General features: G+C 49.2%; 10 protein-coding genes across 20 annotated transcripts; 6 read left to right on the top strand and 4 right to left on the bottom strand.

Moving 5' to 3' along the window:
- Window positions 1-241: 241 nt before the first annotated feature.
- On the bottom strand, window positions 242-3,574 carry FOIG_00652 (replication factor C subunit 2). Its single transcript, XM_031196950.1, has 4 exons — window positions 3,318-3,574; window positions 3,189-3,267; window positions 2,345-3,133; window positions 242-2,292 (listed from the first exon to the last, which is right to left on the bottom strand). The coding sequence occupies exons 1-4, from the start codon at window positions 3,431-3,433 to the stop codon at window positions 2,128-2,130; spliced, it is 1,149 nt and encodes a 382-aa protein (XP_031072717.1). The 5' UTR covers window positions 3,434-3,574; the 3' UTR covers window positions 242-2,127.
- On the top strand, window positions 251-2,141 carry FOIG_00653 (uncharacterized protein). 2 transcript variants are annotated; one of them, XM_031196952.1, is made up of 2 exons: window positions 251-551; window positions 599-2,141. In XM_031196952.1, exon 2 carries the CDS (start codon window positions 871-873, stop codon window positions 2,014-2,016), a length of 1,146 nt encoding a protein of 381 aa, XP_031072719.1. In that variant the 5' UTR covers window positions 251-551; window positions 599-870; the 3' UTR covers window positions 2,017-2,141. The 2 variants fall into 2 exon arrangements, with proteins under 2 accessions (XP_031072719.1, XP_031072718.1); XM_031196951.1 differs by having other exon boundaries at window positions 251-2,141.
- Window positions 3,575-4,555: 981 nt separating the features above from the next.
- FOIG_00654 (uncharacterized protein) lies at window positions 4,556-8,213 on the top strand (the record flags this gene model as incomplete). Of its 9 annotated transcripts, XM_031196956.1 has the most annotated exons (9): window positions 4,556-4,795; window positions 4,874-4,907; window positions 4,985-5,079; window positions 5,142-5,163; window positions 5,214-5,310; window positions 5,363-5,374; window positions 5,423-5,591; window positions 5,637-6,505; window positions 6,567-7,005. In XM_031196956.1, the coding sequence occupies 9 exons, from the start codon at window positions 4,766-4,768 to the stop codon at window positions 6,580-6,582; spliced, it is 1,344 nt and encodes a 447-aa protein (XP_031072723.1). In that variant the 3' UTR covers window positions 6,583-7,005. The 9 variants fall into 9 exon arrangements, with proteins under 9 accessions (XP_031072723.1, XP_031072721.1, XP_031072726.1 ...); XM_031196954.1 differs by having other exon boundaries at window positions 4,576-4,795; window positions 5,637-7,006; XM_031196959.1 differs by having other exon boundaries at window positions 4,584-4,795; window positions 4,874-5,079; window positions 6,567-8,213.
- FOIG_00655 (uncharacterized protein) lies at window positions 6,901-8,296 on the bottom strand. The gene has a single exon (XM_031196962.1). It carries the CDS (start codon window positions 7,989-7,991, stop codon window positions 7,227-7,229), a length of 765 nt encoding a protein of 254 aa, XP_031072729.1. The 5' UTR covers window positions 7,992-8,296; the 3' UTR covers window positions 6,901-7,226.
- Window positions 8,297-10,466: 2,170 nt separating this feature from the next.
- Window positions 10,467-12,013, top strand: FOIG_00656 (uncharacterized protein). The gene has a single exon (XM_031196963.1). It carries the CDS (start codon window positions 11,132-11,134, stop codon window positions 11,636-11,638), a length of 507 nt encoding a protein of 168 aa, XP_031072730.1. The 5' UTR covers window positions 10,467-11,131; the 3' UTR covers window positions 11,639-12,013.
- An 892-nt stretch (window positions 12,014-12,905) lies between these two features.
- FOIG_00657 (uncharacterized protein) lies at window positions 12,906-14,923 on the top strand (the record flags this gene model as incomplete). The annotated part of the gene is made up of 2 exons (XM_031196964.1): window positions 12,906-13,334; window positions 13,390-14,923. 2 exons carry the CDS (start codon window positions 12,906-12,908, stop codon window positions 14,554-14,556), a joined length of 1,596 nt encoding a protein of 531 aa, XP_031072731.1. The 3' UTR covers window positions 14,557-14,923.
- A 1,835-nt stretch (window positions 14,924-16,758) lies between these two features.
- On the top strand, window positions 16,759-22,002 carry FOIG_00658 (uncharacterized protein). Of its 2 annotated transcripts, XM_031196966.1 has the most exons (5): window positions 16,761-17,823; window positions 17,889-18,585; window positions 18,641-20,583; window positions 20,635-20,776; window positions 20,839-22,002. In XM_031196966.1, exons 1-5 carry the CDS (start codon window positions 17,446-17,448, stop codon window positions 20,841-20,843), a joined length of 3,165 nt encoding a protein of 1,054 aa, XP_031072733.1. In that variant the 5' UTR covers window positions 16,761-17,445; the 3' UTR covers window positions 20,844-22,002. The 2 variants fall into 2 exon arrangements, with proteins under 2 accessions (XP_031072732.1, XP_031072733.1); XM_031196965.1 differs by having other exon boundaries at window positions 16,759-17,823; window positions 20,635-22,002.
- FOIG_00659 (sterol-4alpha-carboxylate 3-dehydrogenase (decarboxylating)) lies at window positions 21,954-23,639 on the bottom strand. The gene is made up of 2 exons (XM_031196967.1): window positions 22,974-23,639; window positions 21,954-22,912 (listed from the first exon to the last, which is right to left on the bottom strand). The coding sequence occupies exons 1-2, from the start codon at window positions 23,451-23,453 to the stop codon at window positions 22,265-22,267; spliced, it is 1,128 nt and encodes a 375-aa protein (XP_031072734.1). The 5' UTR covers window positions 23,454-23,639; the 3' UTR covers window positions 21,954-22,264.
- On the top strand, window positions 22,933-25,679 carry FOIG_00660 (uncharacterized protein). Its single transcript, XM_031196968.1, has 2 exons — window positions 22,933-23,317; window positions 23,388-25,679. Exon 2 carries the CDS (start codon window positions 24,101-24,103, stop codon window positions 25,454-25,456), a length of 1,356 nt encoding a protein of 451 aa, XP_031072735.1. The 5' UTR covers window positions 22,933-23,317; window positions 23,388-24,100; the 3' UTR covers window positions 25,457-25,679.
- FOIG_00661 (uncharacterized protein) lies at window positions 23,773-27,165 on the bottom strand. The gene is made up of 2 exons (XM_031196969.1): window positions 26,449-27,165; window positions 23,773-26,393 (listed from the first exon to the last, which is right to left on the bottom strand). Exons 1-2 carry the CDS (start codon window positions 26,980-26,982, stop codon window positions 25,995-25,997), a joined length of 933 nt encoding a protein of 310 aa, XP_031072736.1. The 5' UTR covers window positions 26,983-27,165; the 3' UTR covers window positions 23,773-25,994.
- Window positions 27,166-27,325: the final 160 nt, after the last annotated feature.

Raw genomic sequence — 27,325 nt, forward strand, 5'->3', positions numbered from 1 at the left:
TATATAGCCGTTGCCTGGGTATGTTGTATTCTGCGATTGATGCGCAGTCGTTTTGAAAAGATTGTAGTTGTCTCAAGGTTTGGAAGTTCAAGTCGCGATCGTAAATTTCGGATCTCAGCCTAGCAGGCTACTGCACTAGGCCAGGTTCGGATAAGAGCTTGTGTGGCGCAAATGCATATGGGGCCAGAGCTCAGGTCATAATTTTGCTTCTCAATAGATTTGAGTGTTTACAAGACTACGAAGAGAATGAGTTCGGGGTATAGACTCAGATTGTAATGTAAAGAAGTAATACAAGATTATTAATTCATTGCGTAGTCACTGGGGTGCTGGTTCAGGGGGACACTAGCCACACTTCAGTACTGTCTAAGCTGCCCATGGACTAACATATTTCGTCTATTTACTTTCACCGAGACCAGAGCAACAACCTAGGCCAGGGATTTCTTCACCGACAAACCATGATTCACAATGGCAAATCCTTCTGAGACCGCTGAGACATTTCAGAAGACACTTGATCCATATATCAAGCCACGGGAACAAGTGAACTACATTCGGCGAGTTTTGGCTCTTCATCTCGGAACATGTTCTCATGATGGCCCAGTCAAACAGCCTGTGTCTTTGGCAGATCCAACACGCGACGTAACTCTGGATTCAAGTTCGAAGGGAATCTACAGGGAGTACATTGAGGCTCTAAAGGCAAATGTTGATGCGCGTCGAAATTACGAAGATGTTGCCCAATCTAATCTTCCCTCCTCGTCATCAGCCAAAGAGCTCTCATCCAGCAATGAGCTACTAGAAGAGCAGGTCTCACTTCTAAAGCTCCAGGCGAAACAAGCGCGACTTACAGCCGTCCAAAATCACCTGGACTCACTCATGCAAAAGCCAGCCGCTGCTCCTGAATATCTAGACCCTGAAGATGTTTTTCATGATGCTACCAGTCTACCGAGTGTCCCAAAAGAGGTGGTGAACAGTCTTGTCGCACAACAGAGCGTGAAGAAGATGGACTTAACAGAACAAGTGGCACAGCTTGAAAAGACGGTCTTGAGGGCTAAACTCCTTCTGCGACGAGAGGAGCAGTTACTTCGAGAAACGAGAGCAAATGCTCAGAGCATACCAGATGTTATCAGCAATGGCATCAGACTACATGCTCTTAACACAACAAGGAATGAGCTTATCAATTGGATTGAGACAGAGTTGAGCAAGGCATCAGGGGATGAGGATGGGGATGAGGACGGTTCCAAGAGCCATAGCCAATTAACAGCGGACCAAGCGACGATAAACAACCATCTCAACATCATCAAAGAAAAGTACGCCAATTATCTTGCAACGAGGCGGTCCCTCCTCGCTTCTGCTGGTGAACGATTCGAGTCATCCGCTGTCCCTGTTCTGGCACCCTCCTCCACCAAGCAACAAATTGAGGAACCAGAACCTGCATCAAGTACCTATCTCCTGACACCATACATCGAGACTCTCCTCGCCCTTTCCAAAAAGCAGAGGGCCATGATAACACAAAAAGCACATGTTAATACGACACTCGGGAAAGAAATCAAGGATAACTGTCGGTCACTCAGTCATTTGGAAGAAGAAAGTCAACTGCTTCCATCTCATTCGGTGGCACCAACGTCTCGGAGGAGGTCTGGACTGGGAGAGTTCCTTGCTTCGGATGAACGCTCAGGTCTGACAGGCAAGGTCCAACCTTGGGTTCTCGCTGCAGATTCGGCCAAGATCACTACCCTAGAAAATGTGGCAGAGCAGATTGAAGGTGGACAGCTTGCGTTGGAAAACTCGATGCAGACTCTACAAGAAATTGACCAGCTTTTGGGTCAGGACGAGGCGGCTGAGGAAGAAGAAACACAGGCCGATACAACGGAGGATGACGTTTGGCTTGAGGCAGGTGCCAAATCCCCAAGCAAGGCGAGAAGGCATACAGAGAAGAGAATCACAGAGCCGAGAGATGCGTGGTCTAGTCTGCAAGGTAACCTCGGATTAATTGGTCAGGGAGACACAGCACAGGATTAGAATAACAACGACAAGTACAATAGATGTCTGGTGATATCGAGCCAGTTTAAAACGCCAACCCATTTCTAACCATGACTCCGTCCCTCATCTCTTGATGCAGCACACTAGAACTCACTTCTTCGACATAATATTTGATATCCTCACTGACAGATCGAGAATAGAGAGATGCTCATCTGCTCCATCTACTAGTCGCTTGTCAACTTCTGAGAAAACCAACACGATCTTGTTTTTCTGCGCATCGGGTATCGTCTCGTCATAGGTCAAGGCTTGGTAGAGCTATCGCAGGGGTTATTAGCAGCAGTTCAGTGATATGAAGGATAAGACTTACTTGGTTGACCACTTGACCTGCGCTCCAGCCATCTGCAACTAGCTTCTCAACAACATCCGAAATGATCTGGTAGGAGGATCCTGACCTCTTCGGACGTATTGCTTTGACGAGATCATCGATGGTCGTGTCCGGAATGACACCAGCGATATCCTCAACAATCTTGACTGTGACCGCCTTCTTGTCCACATCCATCACCTCGTCACCCTCAGCCTCCTTGTCAGGGGCATTAGCGCTAACGAGCCGAGCAGCACTTTGCAAGAAGGTAATGGCTTTTCGAAGATCACCCTCGCTGCACTTGATGAGTGCATCAACAGCACCATCCTCAAGTGCTACGCCCTCCTTCTCTGCAATCTCCTCCAGTCGCCTCTTTGCATTGCTCTGATCGAGACTCTTGAATCGAAATTTGCTGCATCGACTGGCAAGCGGGTCGATAATTCGAGTCACATAGTTGCAAATGAGACAGAATCGAGTAATCTTGCTGTATGTTTCCATGGTTCGTCGCAGTGCACTTTGGGCGTCTTGTGTCATGGAGTCGGCCTCGTCGAGGATAATGATCTTGAAAGGAGGGCAAGGGTATTTGTCCTTGTAGCCGGGGGCCGGGTTGGTCAATTGCATTCGCGCAAAGTTCTTGACCTTTTCTCGGACGATGGAGATACCACGCTCGTCGGAGGCATTGAGCTCGAGGACTCTCGATTTTATCATATCGGGGCCGTATAGTTCCTTGGCGAGTGCCAGAACTGTCGAAGTTTTACCTGTCCCGGGAGGCCCGTAAAACAGCATGTGAGGGAGCTGGGAAGTATTAGTATTGAAGCTTCTTGCAGTTCAGAGCAAGGGGATATTGTACGTTGGAGGACTGCAGTGTCCGTTGGAGCACATCAACGGTATGATCTTGAGCAGTAACATCGCTGAGGGTCTTTGGCCGGCTAAATGTGGTAAGTCTCGAGTAATATATTGTATTTCGAGTTTCACGTACTATTTCTCGACCCAGGGTTGAGTTCGAGCATTTAGAGGTTTATCTTGCTTCTGGTCAGCGTTACTGTTGGCTGCCGCTGCTGCCTTTCTGGCCTTGAGGTCAAAAAAGCTAGCCATCTTGATTCAATGATATGCTGGCTTGTCGGGCTGCCCGTGGCTGAGCTTGTAGGTGAAGGTGGAGGAAACCAGCGTGCGAAATGGTGGTATAAAATCACCGACTTGCGTTGATGGGAGCTGAGGGAAACCAATTTACGCGTTAAGAAACGCGCAGCGCGTCACCAACGGCAACCACACCCTATTCTACCTACTCACCTAAGTACCTAGGCATGGATCCTACCTTAGCCTAACTGCACCCCCGCCGGACCCACCACTTTGAGCTCCCGGGTAGTTCATAGTTTGATGTAAATGATCATTGCTGGCGTTCAGGATTTCAAGTGTGTATGTTATGCTCTATATGCATTTGCTACTTACAGTTTTGCATTTCTGATGGGCATTTTTTTCCCTTGAAAAAACTAAGTAATAACTATGTTCTTACGTGATAGTTACACACTTTGTATATATTCTCTGACTCTCATTTAGATTCTATGCAATCCACTACCCAGATATATCACCGAACTTGACGGAAAAGAGGGAGGGGAGAAAAAATCAAGAAGAACAAAAGGAGTGATTGGATATGGAAGTTAACATGAATTTTCCTTCATCCCGTTGTTTGTTAAGATACGTGGCCTTGACTAGCAAACACTTTATATAACTCACGGTCAATGGTTAAATGCAGACAAGGAGTGAGATAGCTCAAGCTCGTTCCAGAAGACAACGATCTCGGGAGCGTTCTACGTCTGTTCATTTTTACAACATGACGATGATTAGGAACGCCTGTTTGGAAAACTGCAATACATTGAATATAGCTACTCATTGCATTAGTAGGTAGGTGTTGAATTGGGGTTTCCTTGATGTGTGAATCACAAATATCTATCCTGATGGCTGTAATACAAGGCCGTAATAGCTGAGAAGGAGGACAAAGTGAATAATAGCAACCGCATTTCCTTGATACATAACAAACATACTCACCTTTGGTCACCTACCCAGGCATGCCGAATTTAGGTTTAGAACCAGGGCATTAATAGGCAGGGTAAAGTTCTGTTGTCTGTTGATAGGTGGTCAAGCTGTGAAAGCTGCCTGCCCGCCCCGATGAGCTTCCCGCCTCCCCCACTTTCCTCCTACGGTACGGTCTTAATGATACCTACTCACACAACCCACCTCAAGACTCCAACGTCTACCCTTACATTACCTTACCTTATACTTCAACTCACCTACCTACCTTGACATCCATCACCCAAAATTTCATATCGATAACCTTACACTTGGAAGCAACTTGTCCATGTGCGTCGCGCTCTGCAGTCAGCGCTCGTTCTCAAACATCAACATTTAGACTGCAACATACGAGGCGCCATGGACCAGTCTATCATTCGCATCTCCAAGGTTGGCTGCCCCGCATTCGCTGGCATTCCCATCCCTTCGTTCACGATTCCACCTTCGAAATACTAACACTATGCCAAGGAGCTGGGTGACATCCAGAAGAATTGTGACTTGTGTATGTCGCTTTTGCCAAATGGCATATACCACGCATTCGAAAAACGGAACTGACCACGCGATCACCTTTTATTACAGCGCTCGCCGTAGCATGTCGCGACATCGATGTTCGCAATGTAAAGGCCTTGATCATGGGTCCCCATGAGACTCCCTATGAGTTTGGGTTCTTCGAGGTATGTCATGAGCGCTGGATGTATCCTTGTCTGTGTAAAGATGGGCTGATTCAACTCGACAGTTTGCCATTCGGTTCCACAAAGGTAGAGCCTCCCCGTACCATGACAAAGCTTAGACTCATCCTCGATGACAGAATATCCTTCCAAATCCCCGAATGTAATCTGTATCACCACAAATGGGGGACGTTGTCGCTTCAACCCCAATGTCTACAGCAACGGGAAAGTCTGTCTGTAAGTAATTAGCTGTTGCTAGTTCACTATGCTCATGCACTAACACGGTCAGATCAATTCTAGGGTATTATAATTGTGTAAAAGATTTGGGTTTCGAACTGACAATGGCTAGAACATGGCGTGGGGAGCGTGGAGAGGAGTGGTCATCTGCGCAAGGACTTGAATCAATCCTATTATCCATCCAAAGTCTCCTATCATCTAACCCCTACGAAAACGAGCCGGGATTCGAGGATGCCAACGATGAAAGCGACAAGAAAAACCAAAAGGACTATATCCAAAAGGTCTGTTGCCATATCAAATTACACGAGAACCTCTAACTCTGGTAGATTTGTCACGAGACACTACGTATCAGCGTCATCCAACGTTTGGAAGGCTATCTTGGAATGAACCCCGGTAGCACGCAGTTGCACAATCTTCCAGGAGCGAATGAGATGGATGATGATGACATTGACGAGGCTACCGTCCCCTTCGAGCCTTTTAGAGATCTGTGCAAACGCCGCTTTCTTTGGTATTACGAATCATACCTCGCTGCGATCGAAAAAGGCAAATCAGAGACCAAGCCCAACCAGCCTTTTGCAAGAATGCCGTTTGAGTCGCCAGGAAACAACTCAATGGATGGGAAATTCAATTATCCCGAGCTCGGGAGCCGCCTGCATGCTATCAAGGCTGCCATCGACGCAGAGCCCGAGAAATGGGCCGTGGAGGGCCTAGAAGCCAAGAAGAAGGAGACAACTGTTGCTGTTAACCTTCAGCATCAGTTCGAGCAGGTTGTCGAAGTATTCAAACGAAGCGATATGCCACATGACGTTTTTCTTGAGAACGAGAACCCCTTCGTCTGGGTCATAACCTATTTCGGACGTCCTATGACCAACCTCGATGGTGGTCTGTTCAGAATCAAAATGAACTTCAGCGTTCGTTTCCCCGAAGAGCAACCTCGTGTCAAATTCGAGACCAAGATCTTTCACCACCACATCGCTGCAGACGGTACAGCATGCTACACTCCGAACCCTATGAAAAGGGAAGATGTGCGATCCCATATTGATGCCATATTTGCGATCCTTGAAGATGATGAGCCAGCCTATGACCCACGCAAAATTGTGAACCCGGAAGCGACCAAGATGTACTGGGGAGGAAGCCCAGACGACAAGAAGAAATACAACCGACGCCTTCGTCGATCCGTACAGCAGAGCATGGAGTCAGTATCTAATCAAGATGTCCTGCAGTCATTCCATGTGCAAGCTAACCGACCTTTACAGGGACTTCCCAGAGTAACTCACATGCTCCGTCAGGCTTGATACCAGGATTTAGATGAAAATATCACGGGGGCGTACTAGGTCAACATCAGGGGCATTGATCTGATTTACATGGCGTTGGGGCCTGTGGTTCATGTTGAAATGACATGGTCTGAGGATTGGACCATTTCTTTACAATGCGGTTGACTTGATTTGCCGTGGCCAGGTTGTGATACATGTGGCATAATCTACACAAGGCTACTAGACATATGAGATATACCAAGTCGCCCTATTTCCTTGCCCCAGTGAAAACCTATCGATTTACTCTTGATTTTGGGTTATGAGACCCACAGACCTTCCTGTAATGAAGATGTTTCTTCAAACACAAGCACGATTAAGAGGTTAACATATTACATACGGCTTTCCTTTTGCAAGTTGCTCAGTACACAAATTTCAAATCCAACATAATTGCTTGTTTGGTTTCGTTGCCAATGTTACCAGAATAAGTGATCAGCATAATCGAAATGTCGGGTTGTATTGTTTGCACCCTATGAAACGCCAACCATCTATTCTCTAACGCCGATATGTGAATATGATGTATCCATTGCATCAAAGTTCCGCTCAAAGACAATATTTGGAATCTGTGTATGCGATTTCTTTCGTAAATCATGGTGCCATCATTTCTCATGACCTCCTACTCTTGGGCTTCTTGCTTAGGCGGTCCTGGGTTGGGTTATAGGGCGCCGCCACACCTTGGTATCTCTCTTGCTTCCCTTCACCTCTGAATTCGTACATGCCGTTTACGCCTATCGCTGCTGGTGTGCCCTGGTTGGGACGCGTGACTTGTTCGTTGTGAAGTTTGTCGAGGGAGTCACCGACCACAGCGTATTGCGACCAGTTGATGGGCGGGCAGCGAACCACATTTTGCGGCTGGGGAAGATTCGTCCATGCTGGTGGTTGGGTAGCGATGCGCTGCTTGGAGGACCCTTCACCGGGGCCTTGTTGATTACCGCTGCCTTGACCGCTCATCCCTGTATCTTCATCGTCGCTATCGCTATCATCTTCGGGCGCATTAATCTTTCCTGCGACAAGGTCTTTTACGAAAGCTTCAGGGTCCTGGACAGCTTCGTCTTTTGCGCGACTGAGAGCTTGGATGTCGGCAGTAGCGCGCTGTCGCTGAATTTGTAGAATGGAAATCGCTGACTTGAGCGCAATGACGTCTGGGTTGGAATCAAAGGCTATTGGTTGAGGTGCAGGCGGTGGTATCGCAGTCTGGTCGGGTTGTGAATGTGTAAGGCTTGGATGACCGCCGGCGCTTGCGCTTGTAGCTTCGGTCAAGGGGCGTTGGGTAGGACGCAAGGGAGGTGTGATAGGGGAAACAGGCGGTCGGGTCGGAGAAGGGGGATTATTGCTGGGAGGGTTGTCGGTGTTGATTGTGAGGGCGGGCATGATCGAGTTGCGCCGCTGAAGAAATTGCTTTTGTTGACTCTGACAAAGATGTAAGCTCTTGCGCAAGTTGATTGTGAGCTAGGCACCGAAGAACGGAGATGTCACGGGAGAGCTCCGGACGACGGCGGAGGAGGAAGTGAGAATGGTCCAATAGGAACAAAGACGTGGGACACAGGACCGAAGATGAGGGAAGTGAGAAGAGAAGTGGACGGGACGGGATCGGGACGCTTGGTGAAAGCAGGACATGGAATGGATGTCAGGTGTCTCAACAAGGTAACCCCTCTGAAGAAGCAGCTTATGGCGGGGTCAGCCAAGTCTGATTAACTAAGGAGCGGCTTTTGGATGTAACGTCAGATGCATAGCGGTCTATTTCTGTTTTGGAATCGTGCAAGGGTAAAAGGTCAGTGCAACTATACAAAGATACAGATCGAGATCAAAGCGCATGAATGTGATGACTTTGTTTCCAGAGAAGGCGCCAGGGCGTCTCCATTTACTAGGGGATCGTGAGGTTTCTAAGCGTCTCAACCTCAGCTCAGTGAGTTTGAGTCTCGGTGCATCAGTGAAAGAGTGGACCTTAAATGGACAGTGGAGGATATGGCTAGGATGAACCCTGTTGAGAGATCTCCATATTTAACGATCGGACAAGATCTCGCGCCAGCTCCGATGCGAGTAAGCACAGACCATCCTATAATTTGGCCATCTGAGACATTCACTTCCGTTTCTCCAGAGGCACAAACACAAATGGACAGGGACAAGCCGGCTCTTTTTGCTGCAGGGCGCGTGTTTTCAGAGGGATATGGTCTCACAGAATCACAATGACGAGCTCTTGTCATACGTCTGTCTATATGCGCTAGAGCGGAGCTGATGTCACAAAGCTGCCCCAAGAGGCTGAAATAGATTGCCATTCCCTGTCGAGACTCGAGAGACACAATGTCTCAGCTATGAAGGCGTGAGGTGGGCGGCGATTGTTGACCTTTCCGACTGTTTATTAGCACATACAGGAAAGAAGAAAAGCTTTAAAGGGTTGAATGTCTGAGCTTTCATGGAGGTCAAATGGAACGCTTGTCTAAGATTAACATGGCTTGAGGTCTAAGTACGGATGCATTATCTGGTAGCTACATGTTGAGCACTCGGGCACTTGTCTCTTCACCTTTCGCCACGCTCAGCTCCATGGCTAAAGATGGGTGACGTTTCTATCCCCCGCGTGCTAGCCAAGTCATCCGTCCTGTTAGGTTCAACGTTGAACCGAGATGTGTCGATCATTTGGTCTCGACTCCCATTGTACCAAGCTCTCGGAAAGCCTCTGAGCACAATAGGTCTCAGACATACTGCCGCGTCCAAAAGAGCTCGAAAGCCAGACTTCTGGCTTGATGTTCGAGCGCCATCTCGGCCTTTGTGCATTAGCGGCCTTACGCTCAGCCAAGATGGCTTTGTCTTTGTGCACCGAGACACGGCATTTTTCAAGCCCTTCGAAAAAGACGCTGGCGGTAGTCAGGGGCATGGGAAATAAAAGTGGGAGATGATAATAAACTCTGGTGTGGACTTTGTATGGCAATCCGAAAATGCCTCCAGCTAACGGAGCACAACTCCGTTAGTGTCGTGCAGTAGTGAACTCTGTTAGCAAACACCATCAAGAGCTAGTAAATGATTTGCATAGAAAGGTTCAATTCAGCATGTGCTTCATCAAGATGGTTGTTGACTTTTCAAAAGCTTGACAGCCTGATCGACACGCCGAGTGCCATGGATACCCGCATAATTGCTTTTTTCTGTATCGCTTGATCTGAGGCCCAGCCAGCCACCCAAACATCGACGTGAGATGCTGCAGAGTACAATGCTGCAGGTTTCCGGTCTGGTTAATGATCGTCAGTAGAGGCGTTTAACACTTTTGCGTTATCAAAAAACGGTAGCCTCGGGTTGAGAAGATAGTCTACACTTTGACGCCTTTTACAAGACTCGGCCTCGCAACAAGAACCGAATTGACAAACGGTGCCTCGGCATTTGGAACTAGCCCATCATTTTCTTACAGGGCGAATTCACCTGTTGAGCTCGCCGTCGAAGCCACCAACCCACAAACATTCGGAGACAGCTTCAACTACTGCAGAGACTAAGACAAGCCACAAGGTCTCGCCGTTGCATTCGTTCGGCGAGAGGGATCCTGGCTTCATAGTGACTCTCATCCAATCAGCAGCCCAGGTGAGCAATTTTCATGTTGGCTCTTCAGCTCGACACAGAACCTAGACCAAGATCGGATTTCGTACACCAGTTTGCGAGGGTGTGATGGAGTTAGAGTGACGCTGGAGGCTTGTGACAAGGATGGATGGGTAAGGTAATGCATGTCAAGTACCTCTGCTTGTACTATTGGACGCTGCCAAGGTTGATTATTGGCTTTCTTTATAATGCTATGGAACAAGGTAAGTACTTTTGGATAACTCGATGGTATGTGCCTGTCCGAATCTCACTTGAAATCCCCTCTACCCCGTGATTTATGAGCATCCCCTCCATCTCTCTGACTTGACATCTCCATCATCCATCCTCTCAACCTTAGAAACCCCTCTCATAGTTTTCCTTGTTGCTCCTTTTCTTGTTTCTTCCTCTTCCAGAAGCAATAGTTCTTCCTACATTCCAGCCATCCGGCGATCCTCTAGCTGCCGTCGGCAGTGCTTCCATTTATGCGTTGCACGACTCGCGCACTTGCATCATCCTGCCACTACCGCCGTTGACGTCCAACGCCAGAGGTTTGGGGCCACACAATCATAGCTATTCTATCTGTTCCTGCATTTGTCAGTATCGGAATTCAGAATTCCCTGTCGTCTGCCACGGAAGAATACTTCTTACGACCTCGAGGTCTCCAGAGGCGGCATCACCAAGATCACCAGCACCACATGGTTGAGGACTATGCCTAATTTAGATACGCCCGGCTTTTCAAAATATCCATTTATTCAAGGCATATCCTGAAAATACCAGTTGGCATATCATCCCTTCACAGGCCCACACAGGCTGTTGGATCTCCTCAGTCAACCGACGCCTTGGCCTATATGTCAGAGGCCCTCCACTGATCCATATCATTTATCAAATTTCCAACTTGACCGTTGAAAGCCACTTAGCTTGGTGGTTCTCCCGAGCTTCATATACATCAAATCATGTCATCTTCTACCAGATCAACCACAGAGACACTTGTCAGTCCCAGGTCATCAGCTTTCATACCACGCCACCCACAATCTGAATATGACCCATCTCTCAGTGGAAACGATAGATCAAGAATTTCCATGTCATCAACAGACACGAGAAAGTCCAAGAAGGAAAAGTCACGATGGTTCACTCAAGTCAAGGATTGGTTATCAGTGGCTGAACCATCAGCGCAAGCCATGAGGGACCAGAAGAAGAACACATACAGACGGCACAATATCGACATGAAGGATCCTCAAGCGGCAGTCAAGCTGCATTTGCCTATTGGCAAAATACCCGACAACGCCATCACTTCGACACGAGGACCCAGCCCCGAGAAGGCACTCGAGCGTGCACGGCAGCAACGAGAAGAGGCGCAGTCATATTCAGGGCTCAGCCAAGCGTCCCATTCGGTGTCGAGTAGTATCAGTACAGTCCCCAGTGCCAAGGAATACAATCCTGTTGCTCCCTGGGACACTTGAGGTCAGAAGCAATATTTGTGATGGAGTAATGTGTAACGATGTATGAAATAAGGGGGTAAGGATCTTTACGCTGTTTGATTTCCTCCGTCGTAGATGCTGGAAGTTCATATGGAATGGGGTCAAAAACGAGAGATGCAGAGATACCCTGTCACGATTGCGGGAAGATGGATAATATATAGCGCGCTCATTGTCTCGTTTCATTTTGGTACTTAGGATACAAATTTAATAATAATTTCGAGAGTATGAATTTGATATCATTATTACTCTTAAGTTGAATTAGAAGAACTGTACCAAGAAGTGATACTTTAAGCCACCTTGATATGGAAACGTGGTGGAAATAGAGCACGGGTAGAGTAATAAGCACCTACGCATCCATTGTATCAATGAACGAACGATATGAACTTCTTATAAATGAGAATCTATTAATGAGTATTTACCGCCACAACCGCAGTGGAAATACAGGTGGACTCGTAGTAAATCTTGATATATTCTTGATTATTGTGTTATGATGATGCTGTACAGCCGTCATTGGGGACACCAACAGGGGGAATGATTGCGTGGTAACTTGCAAGATGGCAAATGCCGAGAAGATTCGGGCCAGTCAAGACTGATTACATATTATTTAATACTGACTTAGAGGTAAGAAGAAGTCTATCATATGATCTGGAGCACGTGATGGTAAATGCACAGAACTATCCTTCGCTACCTTACAATTAGGGCCTTGACCAAGTCGCTTTACGGCGCATCATTGCGATCTTCCTCCCTTCCGGTGATGGCTAACTCAATTGCTGCCCTGTTTTTGCAATCGGAAACACAAACTCTTGATCAAGTGGCCATGTTAAACCGCAATTGTTTTGGGAAAAGCCAAGCTTCAGCTCCAAGCTCCATCTCCCGGAAGCTTGTGTCCGCACTAGTACTCCCTGGTGAGCTTTCAACGATGGTAATTGGTGATGTTCAATCCGGGAGCTGAGATGGCTGGCCTATGACGTATTCTACTTTTTAGCCTCTTCATCATGGATACGTTAGCAGTTGGTCCATGGGTTTATATAGAACCCTGGGACAAGTTTGAGATTAGAGAAACGTCTGAAATGAATGGGCTTTTTTCTGTGAATGTTGTATTGCATGTGTCACTAGCGATTGATTTCCGACAGAATAGGCTTCACCCATATTCACATCTTTCTCTCACTTACCTATACTCTTACACTGAGACCATCTATCAGCAGCAGCAGGCATCAACTGAGTAACAAACAATAAACTCACTCCCACAATGCCTCTATTCTCATCCCCAAAAGACTCAAGCGAAGACCGACCAAACGGTACAAATGGGGCTGCTCGTTCCAACGACCCCGAGGAGGGTGAACAGGCTGTGCCAGATGAGCACACTCGACTACTCCCGAACCGCGTCAACTCAACTCAGCCTGGTCTACTTGCCCCCGATGATCCCGCAGTGTCGCCCTATAATCTCTGGAGCATCCGAGCTTTGCGATACTTGACAATTGCTTTTACCCTGATAACGCTTGTTTGGTGGATTCTGCTTCTTGTCTCTACTTTCGTGACGCCCCCTGGCATTGGAACTCGTGGCAGCCCTTGGTTTGCTTTTGGATTCGCGACGTGGACACTTGCGAATCTCATCTTTACACTTCTTTTCTTCGAGGTGCCATCCAAATCTGTCAGAATTCTTGCCATCTTCATTTCCGTAAGTCTGCACAACTGACACTGCATTTGACCATGCTTACTCACACTACAGACAGGGAGTTATCCTCCTCGATATGGTTCTCATCTTGTCCGTTCAAAAGACTCGACATGAAGAGGGCTGGGTCGGTGCTGCCAGTGTCATCTGGGCACTACTCACCAGTCTCTGGACTTTGGTGGTCGATCGAACTGTCAAATGGGGCAAGGCTGAGGAAGAGGAACGCTTGACAGGTCGGGCTGAGACGAGACGAACCTTGTTCGAATGGTCCGAGGTGATGATTTCAACGGTCGCCTACGCCATCATGTCAGTGGCTGTATTCCTCATCACTGTGACCATTATCCTGCGAGCCCTCGACGCCGGTGTGTCATACCCAGGAAAGCTGTATCCGGTTGATAACGGCAAATATCGCATCCATGTTTACTGCCACGGCAATAAGACCGACTCCAAGGGCAACGATCTGCCCACCGTATTGTTCGAAGCCGGCGAACGAACCGTAGAATACGATTTCTGGGGGTTTGCGGATAACGCCGTCAAGAATGGTTCCATTTCACGATACTGCTTCGCCGATCGACCTGGCTACGGGTGGTCAGATAACGCACCCTCTCCATCATCAGCAGGCTTCGTGGTTGATACCCTCAGTGAGGCACTGGCTGGTGCTGGTGAGAGCGGACCATGGATTCTCGCAAGTGCCGGAATCGGATCGATTTATTCAAGAGTCTTCTCAGCGCGCCACGGAGATCACATCAAAGGTCTGCTCCTTGTCGACCCCCTACATGAGGATCTTCTCGACGACGTTGCATCACCCGGCCGAGGATTCGTTCTCTGGCTCTGGGGCGTTATCTCCCCACTCGGCCTGGACCGAATCCCCGGTGCCATCTTCCGCGGACGAACGAGCCGCGACCGAGTATACGGACGATCGGCCCAGCAGAATGGCAAGTTCATCTTTGCCAAACTGCAGGAGAGTCTGGTCGCCGGTTCGTTCACTCGGCGAGATGCGCTGACCAGCCGTCAGATCCAGGACAAGGATACGCCGCTTGTTGTTATTAGCTCCGGCAAGCACATCAAGGATAGCCATACATGGGAGAAGAAACAGCGAGACCTGACCAAGTTGACCAAGAACCTCAAGAACTGGGACATCGTCGATGGAGCACCCCATGAGGTTTGGAGGACTCTTGAGGGCCGACAGAAAATTGAGAAGAGACTCAAGGAGCTAGTGCATGCTTGAGAATATTGAATGTTTGATGATAATGCTTGAAATCTTATTCAGATGCCACATCCACAGCCGAGCCTGCACGTGCCTTGTCTATCAGCATCTGGAGACCTCGAGGATGTTGCAAGGGTTGATATGATGCTTATGAGACTGGGGGTTGACGGGAAGCTTGTGGAGCAATTTCAGGGATCGGATTGACTGTGTGTGTGTGTGCATGAGCATCAGCAATGCACGGCTTGGCTTTTCTGATGCACACCTTGAAACGACAAGAATGTTTTTATGGCTTCATGATATTTTGTTATTACCGGCAATTAGTCATAGCATGTATCCGTATAATTTTAATTTATTTCAATATCAAAATACCAGTCTAGCAACACATAAAGTGAAGCCAAAGGCTGGCAAGCAAGATAACACAATAAGAGTGTTTTGATGTATAGGTATTGCGTCACAACATTTCAGTTTGTCGCTTTGACGCTGGCATCAATCTCACCCGATACAGATGCTACACGCACTATTAAGGCGATTGCCATAAGATTCATACACCTCCATAGCATATAGTCCTCTTATTAGACTTCACATTCTCTGTACAGTTGTCTAGTGCATGGCTTGTGTTGGCATTTCTTGGACGTGGCCCCCTAATCCTCCACACCTACACGTGATAAGATCTTCATCATAGCAATTTCCAATACGGCAAGGTTATTTGCAGTAGCGTACTGTGAAAGAAGAAATCTGACTGTGCTTTTCTCGATCCTCTAGTGAGACGATAAATCTCCTCTCCCTCTTATGTCTCTCTGCTGATAGTTAGCCTGTTTCGTTTCCAGGCTCGAAGGGGGAATCTGGGGATTGGAATGACCTCATAAACTCACCGTCCCTCGAGTGGTGAGAAACAAGGTAGTGCTGGGTGCTGCAAAGACTAATGAAGGAAGCCGTGCTTTGTCCATTGCCCAGGTAGGGCCAGCTTTGACCATTCACCTAGTGCTGCAGCTCCCAGTTAGAGGCTCAGGCTGACTTCAGGCGGAGACATTCCCAGCAACGCCCAGTGGACAAGCATGGGTTCAGTCTTGTCAGTTTTGAGTCAAGGATCATAGGTAGTTGAGAGGTGAGGCATGTACTGTAATTTCTGACTCCATATTGAGAACGACACACACGCAGTTGCTTGAGTGACATCCTTGGGGATGAACCCTAATATTTGCTGACGATATGGAATTGTTGTTTCTGGCCCCTCCTCCTTTTTCTTCTTCTTCTCTGAGAAACATCCAACGGTTGAAAGGGGGGAACTGTAGGCCTCGAAGCAGAACTATCAACTGCCTTGATAAGCTACTTTCCATATCTTACTACAGAAAATGTGCCTAAATAACTAATATCCATCCTTCGAGGGCTGTGCTGACGGAGACATGCATATATGTAGGTAGCATCTACACCTGCACCTGAAGAAGTGAAGGATGGAAGCAAGATTCGAAACAATGGATTCACCGTTTATTTTTACTTTAGTATGAATGGATCTCACTAAATCTCATGTTCCTCGGATTCGGACGTGGATCCTCATCGCCTGGAAATTGCAGCAAATTAATATTTTGATGTATTCAAACGCCCCTAATACAAACAGGGCCCACCTGGACTCCATCCCCCATTAGAGCCCACCAGCATCTCACATTTTGTTCGTTGGACTGTGTCAAGCCCAGCATCTGCATAAGGCAACGGTCCCTTGTATTGGTTTGCTGCACGCACGCACGCACGCACGCATTGGCGGTTGTCATTGACTCGATGTACTTTTGTTCCTTGACTGGGTCTTTGAACCAAATCTTTCTTTCATCTTCTCATGTGCTCGAATCTCAACTACACCTTATGAACTATTTGTTGGACCATAGCTGATGCTGCTATCCGGTCGCCCAGGTATTAGGTAGTGCTCAGTTTGTCCTTCCTGAGACCATTTTTAGTTAGCCCCGTCCCTTATTTGGAGCTGATCTGGCGTAGAATCTGCCGCTCAGTCTCATCTAGGCACTGTACCAATAGCCCCCCGCCAAGGTTGCCTCCACTGGTACCCGACCTTTGCCCCTAGCAGTAAATGTGTAAGGTAGTAGAGTAACGTCCTAGAGGTCGAGGTCGAATACTTCAATCTGACTTCTAATCCCCTATTGCAGCACAGCCTGGAGGTACCTCTTCTAAGTGTCTACCCTTGGGCCCTGGGCTCTCCACCACCACCACCACCACCACCACAACTGCCCTCAGCTCCCCTACCGCCAGGCGCCTCCTGCTACCTCCATATTCTACTCCATACACCGTATCCATACCTCACTTTACCTACCTAACCTTACCTTAGACTCTCACGACAGGCTTCGACTTTTATCTCCCACGCTCCTTCATCCCACGCTGCCGCAGACGCGCTGCGCCGCGCTTGCATCGATCGCATCTTCTTCCATTGTCTCTTTTTCCCCTTCTCCGCTTCAGCCTTACTGTCTACGGTGCAGTACCTGCTCCAGCCTCACATAAGGTACAACTAGGCTAGGTCGATCGGGTCTTGGTTGTCTTGTGCCGCACCACACTGCATCGCTTCTTCGCTGCCACCGACTTGCTCCTCCTGCCGCCTTTCATCATCCCAGTCCGAACTGGGTGGGCTTATTGTTCGGCTGTCACGCGAACACCAGATAGTGCTCGATCTTACCTATCCCACGAACGATACCGCATCTCACCCTGTTGAATTAGTCGCCCGACTTCGCCAATTGGCCCCGATCAAGTCCGTGTTGCTGCCGTCGTTGCCTTCCTCTCAGCTGGTGCTGATGCCGACCGCTGCAAACGCCTGTCGACCTTTGCTGGAAATTTGGTCTCGATAGGCCATTCGTGCTTGACTGGTTTGGAGCGAGGAGGGGGAATTGTGTTATAGCGACGTCCTGCATTGCTTTCACGATGGCGTCGAGCTACGACGACGCCATGCTCGGCGAGCATGGCCATGGCGACCACTCCCACGACTATCACGCCCAGGACATGCCCCCGCATGCCGATTCAAACTGGCAGAACGGTGGTCAAATATACAGAACTCGCACACCCGACAACGGCAGCTATCGACCGCGGCCACCCGCCTCCGCCCCAGGTACACCGAATCCCCCAGGATGGGCTGAGGACCAGCCGCCCCGCAAAAGTGCTGAGCGGAACAGATCGCGAGGGCGAAGTGGAAGATCCGCCAGCGGCCAGACGAGGACGTGTCAGGCGTGTGGTGAGCCCTTAACGGGTCAGTTTGTGCGAGCTCTTGATGGAACATTCCATCTTGATTGCTTCAAGTGCCAGGTGCGAACCCCTAGGCCGGCCCTGTTCTCCTCGATCACGGTCAGATACTAATCTTTCACTAATAGGATTGCGGGGAGATAGTGGCCTCAAAGTTCTTCCCTGCCGAAGACGAAAATGGCCGGGGACAATATCCTCTGTGCGAAACCGATTACTTTCGTCGACTTGGCCTCCTTTGCTACCAGTGCGGGGGAGCGCTCCGCGGCTCCTACATCACGGCCCTAGACCGAAAGTACCACGTCGATCATTTTACCTGCTCATTATGTTCAACAATTTTCGGCGCTCAGGATAGCTACTACGAACATGACGGAAACGTCTACTGCCATTATCATTATTCCACACAGTTTGCGCAGCAGTGCAATGGCTGCCAGACAGCCATTCTAAAGCAATTCGTCGAGATCTTCAGAAATGGACAAAATCAGCATTGGCACCCCGAGTGCTACATGATTCACAAATTCTGGAATGTGCGGTTAGCGCAACCCACGGACTCGCGACCTGCGCTGGAAAGTTCGGACGATGCTGCAGGCAGAGACCTTATCCGTGTGGAGGAAGAGCGCATGGAAGAGAAGGTGTTCCGTATATGGAGCGTCCTGTCGACCTTTGAAGAGTCCTCTGCTGCCTGCATTTCTGACATGCTGCTTCATGTCAGCAATGGCTCATATGTTGAGGGTGTCTTTGTTGCAAAGCGCTTTATCTGGCACGTTGAGATCTTGTTCCAGTCGGCAGATCGCCTAGATGAGACTATGGTGGGCTTGAACGACAAAGGTACAGTCTATCAAGCTTTGAATGTGAGATGCATGAGATCTAACTTTCTGCTTAGGGATGTCATACGGGCGGGAAGCCAAACTATTATGCAAGAAGATTGTTTCCTTCTTCTCTCTACTTTCCAAGACACAAGACAACGCTACTCACAAACTCGGTGTCACACAAGAGCTGTTGTCCCTCGTCACAGGTCTTGCCCATTATCTCAAGCTTCTAATTCGAATCTGCCTTCAGGGCGCCCTCCGTCTCGAGCGCGAAGCCAGCGCATCTACAGGCCTGTACCAGTTCCTAGACGATTTGAGCGACCTTGACGCAGTAAAGAACGATGACGGTCAGCTGTCGGTGACCGCAAGCGGCGGAAAGCTCTCTGCCAACGACTCTGACCACTGCTCTCTTTGCCACAGATCTGTCGAGGACGAGTGTGCCAAGAATGGTGACCTGAGGTGGCACCTGAACTGTGTTAAGTGCACAAGGTGCGGGCGAGATGTTGGGCGATCGTTACAAGAGGCCTGCCTCAACGCATTGGATCGAAAGATATACTGCACCAACTGTGCTGGAGCCAATGCTTTACCACTCGAGCACGTCTCAAAACTACAGCAATATGTTTTTCTACTTCGAGTCGCGTTGGCTCGGCTGTTGGATATTCTAAAAGCTAATGGAACCCTCCCGCGATCCAAAGATGACACTGATAATAACGGGTATGGTACAGGCGATGGTCAAGGAAGTGACCCGAGGTCAAGGGGAGGAGACTCACAGTCACGAGGACCCGGTGGCAGCAAACGAGAGTCGTCTTATGAGAACACTCTTAATGATGTACGCAGGCTACGCAGCACGCGACTGGATAGGCACCTGTCGTCTAGTGCTCGACAAGCTCGAAGCTCTCGAGTGATGGACACTGATGGCAAAGGCCCTCGCCCAGGTTCATCTGGCGATGCTGGGCAGGGCCACGGTGCACAAGGCTCGACCGACATAATGTTTGGACAAAATGATGGTATCACTTTGGATGATATCTCAAGGATAGTAGCTGTCGAGCAGTCCCGAGATCTGCAGCAGAAAGCACCACAGCCCTTTCAAGATCGATCGTTAGATGCATCTTCTTCAAACCAGGGTCATCTGCGGACGCAGTCAGCCGACCGAGAGCGCACTGAAACAGTGCAAGAGCGAATTGGACGAAAGTTCTTCTCTGAACTCTCTGGTCTCGAGTACTTCAACGTCCGCCATCTTGCCGTCCTCACCATGCAGCCCATGATTGAGCAAGAATTCTCACTGGAAGAACTACTGAGTTTCATTGAGTCGCGTAAACAGGCGACTTTCTGGAAAAATATCGGAAAAGCCTTCAAGAATGATAAGAGCAAGAACGTCAAGAAAAAGGGCGTCTTCGGTGTGCCTCTAGAGATCATCATCGAAAGGGATGGTGCGGATTCGACAGACGGTGTTGGTCCGGGCACGCTTCGAATCCCAGCTGTTATCGATGATATTGTTTCGTCGATGCGTAAGATGGATCTCTCGGTTGAGGGCGTGTTCCGAAAGAATGGCAACATCAAGAAGCAGCAAGGCCTGGTGGATACTATCAACGCTGAAGGTTGTGACGTGGTCAACTTTATGGAACAGCCCGTCGTTCAGCTTGCTGCGCTTCTCAAACGTTACCTGCGAGATCTACCAGATCCGCTGATGACTCACAAGCTATACAGGCTATGGATCAGTGCTGCCAAGATTTCGGACCCTGAGAAGAGAAAGCAGTGCCTGCACTTGACCTGCTGTCTCCTACCAAAGAGCCACCGAGACTGTCTTGAGATTCTGTTCAGTTTCCTGAAGTGGGCTGGAACGTTTCACCAACTGGATGAAGACCTTGGTTCTAAGATGGATACGAGAAATCTTGCCACCGTTATTGCGCCCAATATCCTAACAAATCCCAACAGGGCACCTGCTTTAGATAGCGAGGCTATGTATGTTATTGATGCCGTGGAAATGATGATTACACATATCGAGGAAATGTGCCAGGTGAGAATCGGCATTCTTTAGGGTGGTGGCCATTGTGTTGACTTTTTCTAGGTTCCTGATGAGATCCTTGGCCTCATGAACGACCCTTACATCTTTACCAACAGTGGAGACCTCACGACGAAGGATATTCTGAAGCGTTTCCAAGATCGACGGGGACAGATTTCTATTGCCGATGTAAACGAGGTCTACAACCGTCAGGATAACTCCACCCGACCACCAGCTCGGCGAGTAGAAACTGACCCAGCAGTTTGGCAGGGTGAAGCCACTGTTCGCACGATACAAGACCCTTCAATGCCTAACCCCAACAATGGGCACGGAACTCCTCCTGCGCGATTCCGAGGACGTAACGATCTGGGCAATGCTTCGCCTTATGGGGTCAACCAGTTCAACCAGTCGGACAGTCAGCTCGATAGCGCCGAGCATAGCAGGAGGCGAGAATGGCGTAACTCTGGTATGGGACGTCAAGGCAGCGGACTTGGTGTGTCCGGCAACTCATGATACTTGTCTTTTACAATGATATTCTTGATTACAGCTGGGCCCGGAAACGCCCAGCGTCAAGCTTCGTTTCGTTATTCTACATGCAGTTCAGGAGGTATGATTTGGGAGTAGAGAGTCATTTGCATAGTCGACGGCGTTCCTCTTCGCTTCTTCCTCAGGCTTATATATGCTATATCAGAGCATACAACTGTCGAACAAACAGGAAAAAAGCATTTTACCAATCACAAAACCATTGGCATTCATCGTTTTCTACACCACACGACACGACAAACCTGGCAGTTTTCTTCTTTCTTCTTGGAAGCTGGGATGATGATCTCGCTCCTATTACTATTCCCTTCTCGACACTCAACTTCATGCCATGTTCTCCTCAAGCTCCCGTCACCTAAGTGGTATGAGAGATACATGTCTGCTACTCCCATCTTCTCTTGGGTTGAGTGTTTGTTCTTTGGGCAGGGGAAGGGCTGGAGGTCTATACCTTTGTCTTACGAAACAAAAGGGGGCTCAAAGAGATGGTGTTGTTATGTTTTTTTTCTATCTTCGGTTCTCTTTCTATCTTCTTCTATACCTGAGTTGGATGGAGTAAACCATGTTAGCGGGTTGATTCCCATTGGAGTGTTGAGACCGGGCAAGGTGAGGCGAAGCGAGGCGAAGCGAGGCGAGATCAAGATGAAGAGGGTCATTGACTCCTCGTGCAAAAAAGTGCATGCGTGTGTGCTGGGTCAGATGTGAGGATGCAAACTAGTTTATGTTGGCTTCATTCTGGGATCAGATGGGATCTTGGTCATGGATTTAAGTGACGACAAGCGAGATAGGAACAATAGATTATGTTCCATTTGGATACTTACGACTGAATGACTGGACCTTGGTCTCACCTGCTTGGACACAACTAAAATTATTCTATTCAAATCATGGGATCTGGCGCTGATGTTTACTAGACACCATATTCCAACTGAACGTTCGGCTACTTGAATCATGTCACGCCGATGTGTCTTGTTGGGCGAGATTGAAAATGTACTTGAAGCTGAATCTTCGTAGACTAAACGATAATTAAAGATTTCACATATTGAATATTTAGGCCAAAATATGCTGTTCGTGGCCGGATATGACGTTTTTACCACATTCGCCTCGCTCTTTCTTTAGATAGGAGCCCCCCTCTTATTCATTTCCCTCATTACTAGTAAGATTACGCCTTGGCAGCGGCAGCGGCAGCAGCCGCCTTGTCCTGCTCAAGGAACCAGTTCACGCCACGATCGATGCCCTCCTTCAAGGACCAGACAGGCTGGTAGCGCAGAGCACGCTTGGCCTTGTTGATGTTGTAGTAACGGGTCATGCAGCTCATGATGATAGACTTGCGAGTGAGTGTAGGGGTCTTTCCGAGAATGTTGGCGAGAACCTCGCTGACATAGCCGATGGCGATGCCGACCTCGCGGTTGAGACCCCAATTGCCTTCTGTGCCCTTTTCATAACCGGCGGCACGCCAGATGGCACGGGCAAAGTCCCAGAAGTAAACAGGTGTGTCGTTTGTAATGAAGAAAGCCTCGCCGTCGACGCGCTCGTGATCAAGGGGGATGGTGGGGGAGGCAGCGGTGGCGAGGAGGAGCTGCGCAGCGAGGAGGTGGGCATGCGCGACGTTGCCGACATAGGTGAAGTCGAAGAGGTTCTCGTTGGCGCCGACTTGAATTGTGTGCTTGCCGCGCTTGTAGGCGTTGAGAATGCCTGCAAGAGTCTGGACGTCGCCTTCGCCAAAGATACCAGCGGGACGGATGGAGGTAGTGAGAAGCTTGCAGCCCTCTTGGCGGTTGGCTTTGAGAACGATCTCCTCTGCTTGTGCCTGCGGGTAGTATCTTGTTAGCAAGACAGTCTGGGACGACCTGAATGTGGCGTGAGCAAACCTTGGTCTCTGAATAGTACTCAGTCTGCGCCTCCCCACGAATCAAAGGCCACCTCTCGTCAGCGTTGAGCAGATCAGTGACATTGTCGCTGATGACACTGGCAGAGCTTGTATACACAAGAACCTTAACACCCGTCTTTTGGCAGGCGTCAACAACAGCCTGTGTACCATCGACGTTGACCTTCTTGAACACATCATGGCCGATATTGGGGTTGACAGCAACAGGAGAGGCTGTGTGGATGACAACGTCGGGCTTGAGCTCCTCGAACAGAGATAGAAGCCTCTCGGGGTCGGTGATGTCGCATTCTCGGTACTCGGCATTGGGATTGCGATTGCGCTCGCATCGTAAGTCGACGCCGATAGTGGCAGTGGTTGTCCATTGCTCAAGGGCCTGGTTGACGATGTGATGACCTAGAAAGCCGTTACCGCCAATGACGACAACTCTCCCGAGTGGACCTCTAGATTTTGTCTTTTCAGCCATCTTCAGTGGTGTGTGTCTGCTCTGCCTGCGTATGTTGTGAGAGTACGGTAGCAGTAGGAGTCGAGGAGGTGGGAAGAGTAAGCCAGAGCGAGAGTCTCTTGATAATATCCTGGGGTACGGTCACTGTACGGATAGAGCTAATTTGGTGGTGAGAGCAGGGGTCCTCCTCTGTGTGGCTGATATCTTAGGCTAGTGGGAATATGGTGGGGGTTGTAGCACCTCCACAACTTAGATGCCTACTGTAGCAACCAATCAGTGGATCAGCTCCTTAAATCTTCAGCGGCTTCATGAACTAAGTTACCTCTGTACGTACGTCTACGGCGTGAATCGATATCGTGTGTCACGAGGCTTCACTTCTCCTCTCTCTTTTTTCCTACTACCAAAGGACTACCATAACCACCTACGCTTCTTCTTTCTTGTTCTCTTTTTGCCTGCCTACAACTCCATTCCATATACCTTCACCCTTGTCTCACCTGGCTTGTGCTCTCTTTTACTTGCTATTTTGGACCCCTTTGGATATCAACAACTTCCATTATCGACCTTGGGAACAACATTTCCTCTTCTCTTCAGCACGATTACTCCTCTTCTCTTGGGAAATAGCGTTTTTAGGCGAGAAGCAGTCGACATGCTCAACTGGCATTCAGACTATGGCAAGGAACAGCTCGGACGGCGCAGAGATTCTTGTCCACATCACAGCACCAAGTCGGTCAACCGATGATGTTTCATATCGACAACTTGCCCAAGCTTATCTATCTTTTGAGCCTTGCAGGCGCACACAACTGTCTGTGATAGATTCGCAGACAGTTGAGGAACAACAGCGTGTGCCAGAAAGATATCAAGGGGCGCCATCGCCAAGTCAGACCAGGGTAACAACTTCGTTTGGACGATCATTTGAGATCACATCCCAAGATCTAAGTTTCGAAGGAGCTATAGACAATCGATCATCACCATGTCTACCGCGTGAGGCATTGGCTCGGAGTGCGATCCCCTCATCAGACCATACTGGTTTCGGGTCAATCAACTCCTGGTGTGCGCCTGCGAGTCAAATCAGTGACTCTTATCCCATGCCAGATGCTGCGCTCTTAGACGTTTCACCGTCACGTATACTACACAGCTACGTCCGAAGAACTCAGTCATCGCAGGAACCATATTCGTCGCCAACTGCACATAAGAAGCGTCCTCCGTTACCAGAGTTTGGACAGAGAGTCGATATTCCCTCTTCCCTACCACCTCACAGTCAAGAAGAAACTTGGCCTCTCGAGGCCCCTGGGATCATAAATATCGTACCTACGACGCCACAAACAGACAAAGCAGCCGATGTTCCCATACCCTCGGCGAATACAGAGGTGATAGCCTTCGAGCATTTGGCTCCAGATGTCACTCATATTTCTGGCAGTGTGGTTAGCAACCACTCGCCAGCTCTGTCGCCTCGTGCAGGGTCAGAACCCCCACTATCAAAACGATCCAAGATTGGACACTTGGAGCATGGTGATCTAGTCAGAAGCTCTAGCGATACAGGCCCAGCTCTGTCAACGAGAAACTCGCAGGGAGACCAAGTCAGCAGTAGCTTGGAAATCCGGCCACCATCCCCATCCGTGGGAGTTGACGACATCGATCCTGCAGATTTGATATCTGAGAAGCTCGCAAAACTCGCCCGCGATCTGTCGTCGAGATATCGCCCGACGACAGAACGCGATATCGAAGCCTTCGAGCGAGGATACTGGCTTATCAACTGCAGTGGCTGGGACCCAACTGTCCGGTTTGATACTTGGGTTTTCCTCGCTAATTATCTCAAGAGTGGTTTGGCGGGCTGGGGAACCTGGTGTCGTAGGGACAAAACCCACGACTGGATACGCTTATATTGCTGGGGCCATGTTGCGAAACATACATACTTGCTTCTGTACCTTGCGAGTGGAAGACAAGTCAAGACAAGTGGCGCGAAGTGGTATGGAGCAGATGGTGAAGTTGCTCTGGAAATCCCGCCTTATGAGAAGCAGGGATAAGTCAGATGACTGCTCGCACCAGATTTCAGTTTGGATATTATACTCGACTTGGCATCCTGGGAGGACTTGAACATTCATATCATAAGCGAGGCGTTTGTCGGTTTTTTCCCCTCTTTGGTCTAGACAACGGTTGCCATCAATCATCGCAACTAGATAGAGCTGCAAAGCTTGGTCCTTCAATGTTATAAGACGACATAAATAGACAAAACGCACGTTGCACGAGCCTTTGATTATCAACTATTCCCAAGTGACTGCCAGCTCAGCTGAGTCTGGGTTATGTCATGTCTTAACCAGGGCCATCGCACCATACACGATCCAGCACAAACACAAACAAGAACAAAAATAGACCAAACCAGACCAGACAAAGTCCCCGTTACCATTCCCTTGACCCCTAGCCCTTAATAATCAGTACCATACCATAAATAGATCATAAACACCATGAGTTCCTATACCTGCACCACAGCGATCGCTCACGAAACAGTCATTTGTACATAGAATTTCTCTCTAATCTAAGTGGCAGCACCTCATATTCAATTCCTTAGGCAAGTCCAGTTTCCTGGATGACTTTTGCGCGCGCATCAAGCTTCTCCATCTCGGCTTTGTACTTGACAGATTGGTCAGCGGAGCGCTGCTCATATTGTGCCTTCTCAGTAGGGTTCACGTCCTTCCAGGACTCGCCAATTTCTTTGAACTTGGCCTGGTTAGTCTCAGCATGGCTTTTGTCCCAGTTGTCAACTAGGTAAAGGGAATAAGAGCCTGTAGGGCGCTGAGGCAGACGCTCATCTGAGATTTGCTTGACAGGCTTGCCAGTCAGGAAAGCGAGGCGGCGGCGGGTTTTGTTAGCCAAGTGAATGCGCGCAGGCTCGTGAGTCTCAACCCAAGCTTTGTAAGTCGCGAGGTTCTTCTGGCGGTTGGCAACAGCTCTGCGAGAGAGGTCCTGAGTTTTGTGTTAGCTCATTTAGTAACAGAAGGGGGGGTAGGGGGTGACGCACTTGAAGCTCGGATTCGGTCAGTTGACGGAACTTCTCGGATAGCTCAGTCATTTGTTGGGTGATTCCACCAGTTCCTGTGAGGTTTCCTTTGTTCTCGGACGTAAAAAGCACCCAAGTGGTGGCTGGAAGCATAGCCAGCTTGTCTCTGAGCGCCCATTTCTTAAGCTCCCGGATTTCGAGCTTCTTCGCCTTCTCCGGATCAACCTCCTTCTTGGCCTTCTTAGGCTTTGGCGCAGCAGCCTTGGGTTTTGGCTTCGCCTTGGTCTGGGACTTGGACTTGCTATCAGTCGCCTTAGACTTGGATTTGGTGGTGAGAGTAGCCTTCTTAGGGGTGGTGGTGGTCGTCTTCTTGGCGGCCTTCTTATCGCCGGAGGCAGGAGAGGGGGACCATGCTGAGACGGTGAAGCTGCGAATGGGGAGCGCAGTCTTTATGGTCGACTGGCGGCAGAGCAATTGGGCGGCAGAGGGGGCGGAAGCAGAAAGGCGGGTTGTCTGAACGCGACGGACGGCGGCCCGGCCCACGGAAGTGAGCATTTTGGTATTTGTTACGGTTGAGTTGGAGAGAATTGAAATGAGCGAAGCGATTTACAGTGGCGGCGACGATTAACTGCAAGGCTGAGTTTGTGTACGGTGAGGAATTGGCCTAGTCGAGATGAGGCTGATGGTGTTGACCTAGACCGTGCCTACCTCATGTTTTGCGCTTTGCGGGCAGTTTCTAATTCCAGTGCTGGTCATGGAAGGTGGGCAGGTGCGAGTGGGCTCAACTTCATGCGAGAGCTCCCTGGGTAGTGGTACGTTTCAACCACTTGCGTTATAGCTGGCACCCTAAGTACTCTCTACTTTACAAGCTACAGCTCTTGCAGCTTGCCAATCGATC

This window comes from Fusarium odoratissimum, assembly GCF_000260195.1.
Source record: "Fusarium odoratissimum NRRL 54006 unplaced genomic scaffold supercont1.1, whole genome shotgun sequence".
Lineage (NCBI taxonomy): Eukaryota > Fungi > Ascomycota > Sordariomycetes > Hypocreales > Nectriaceae > Fusarium > Fusarium odoratissimum.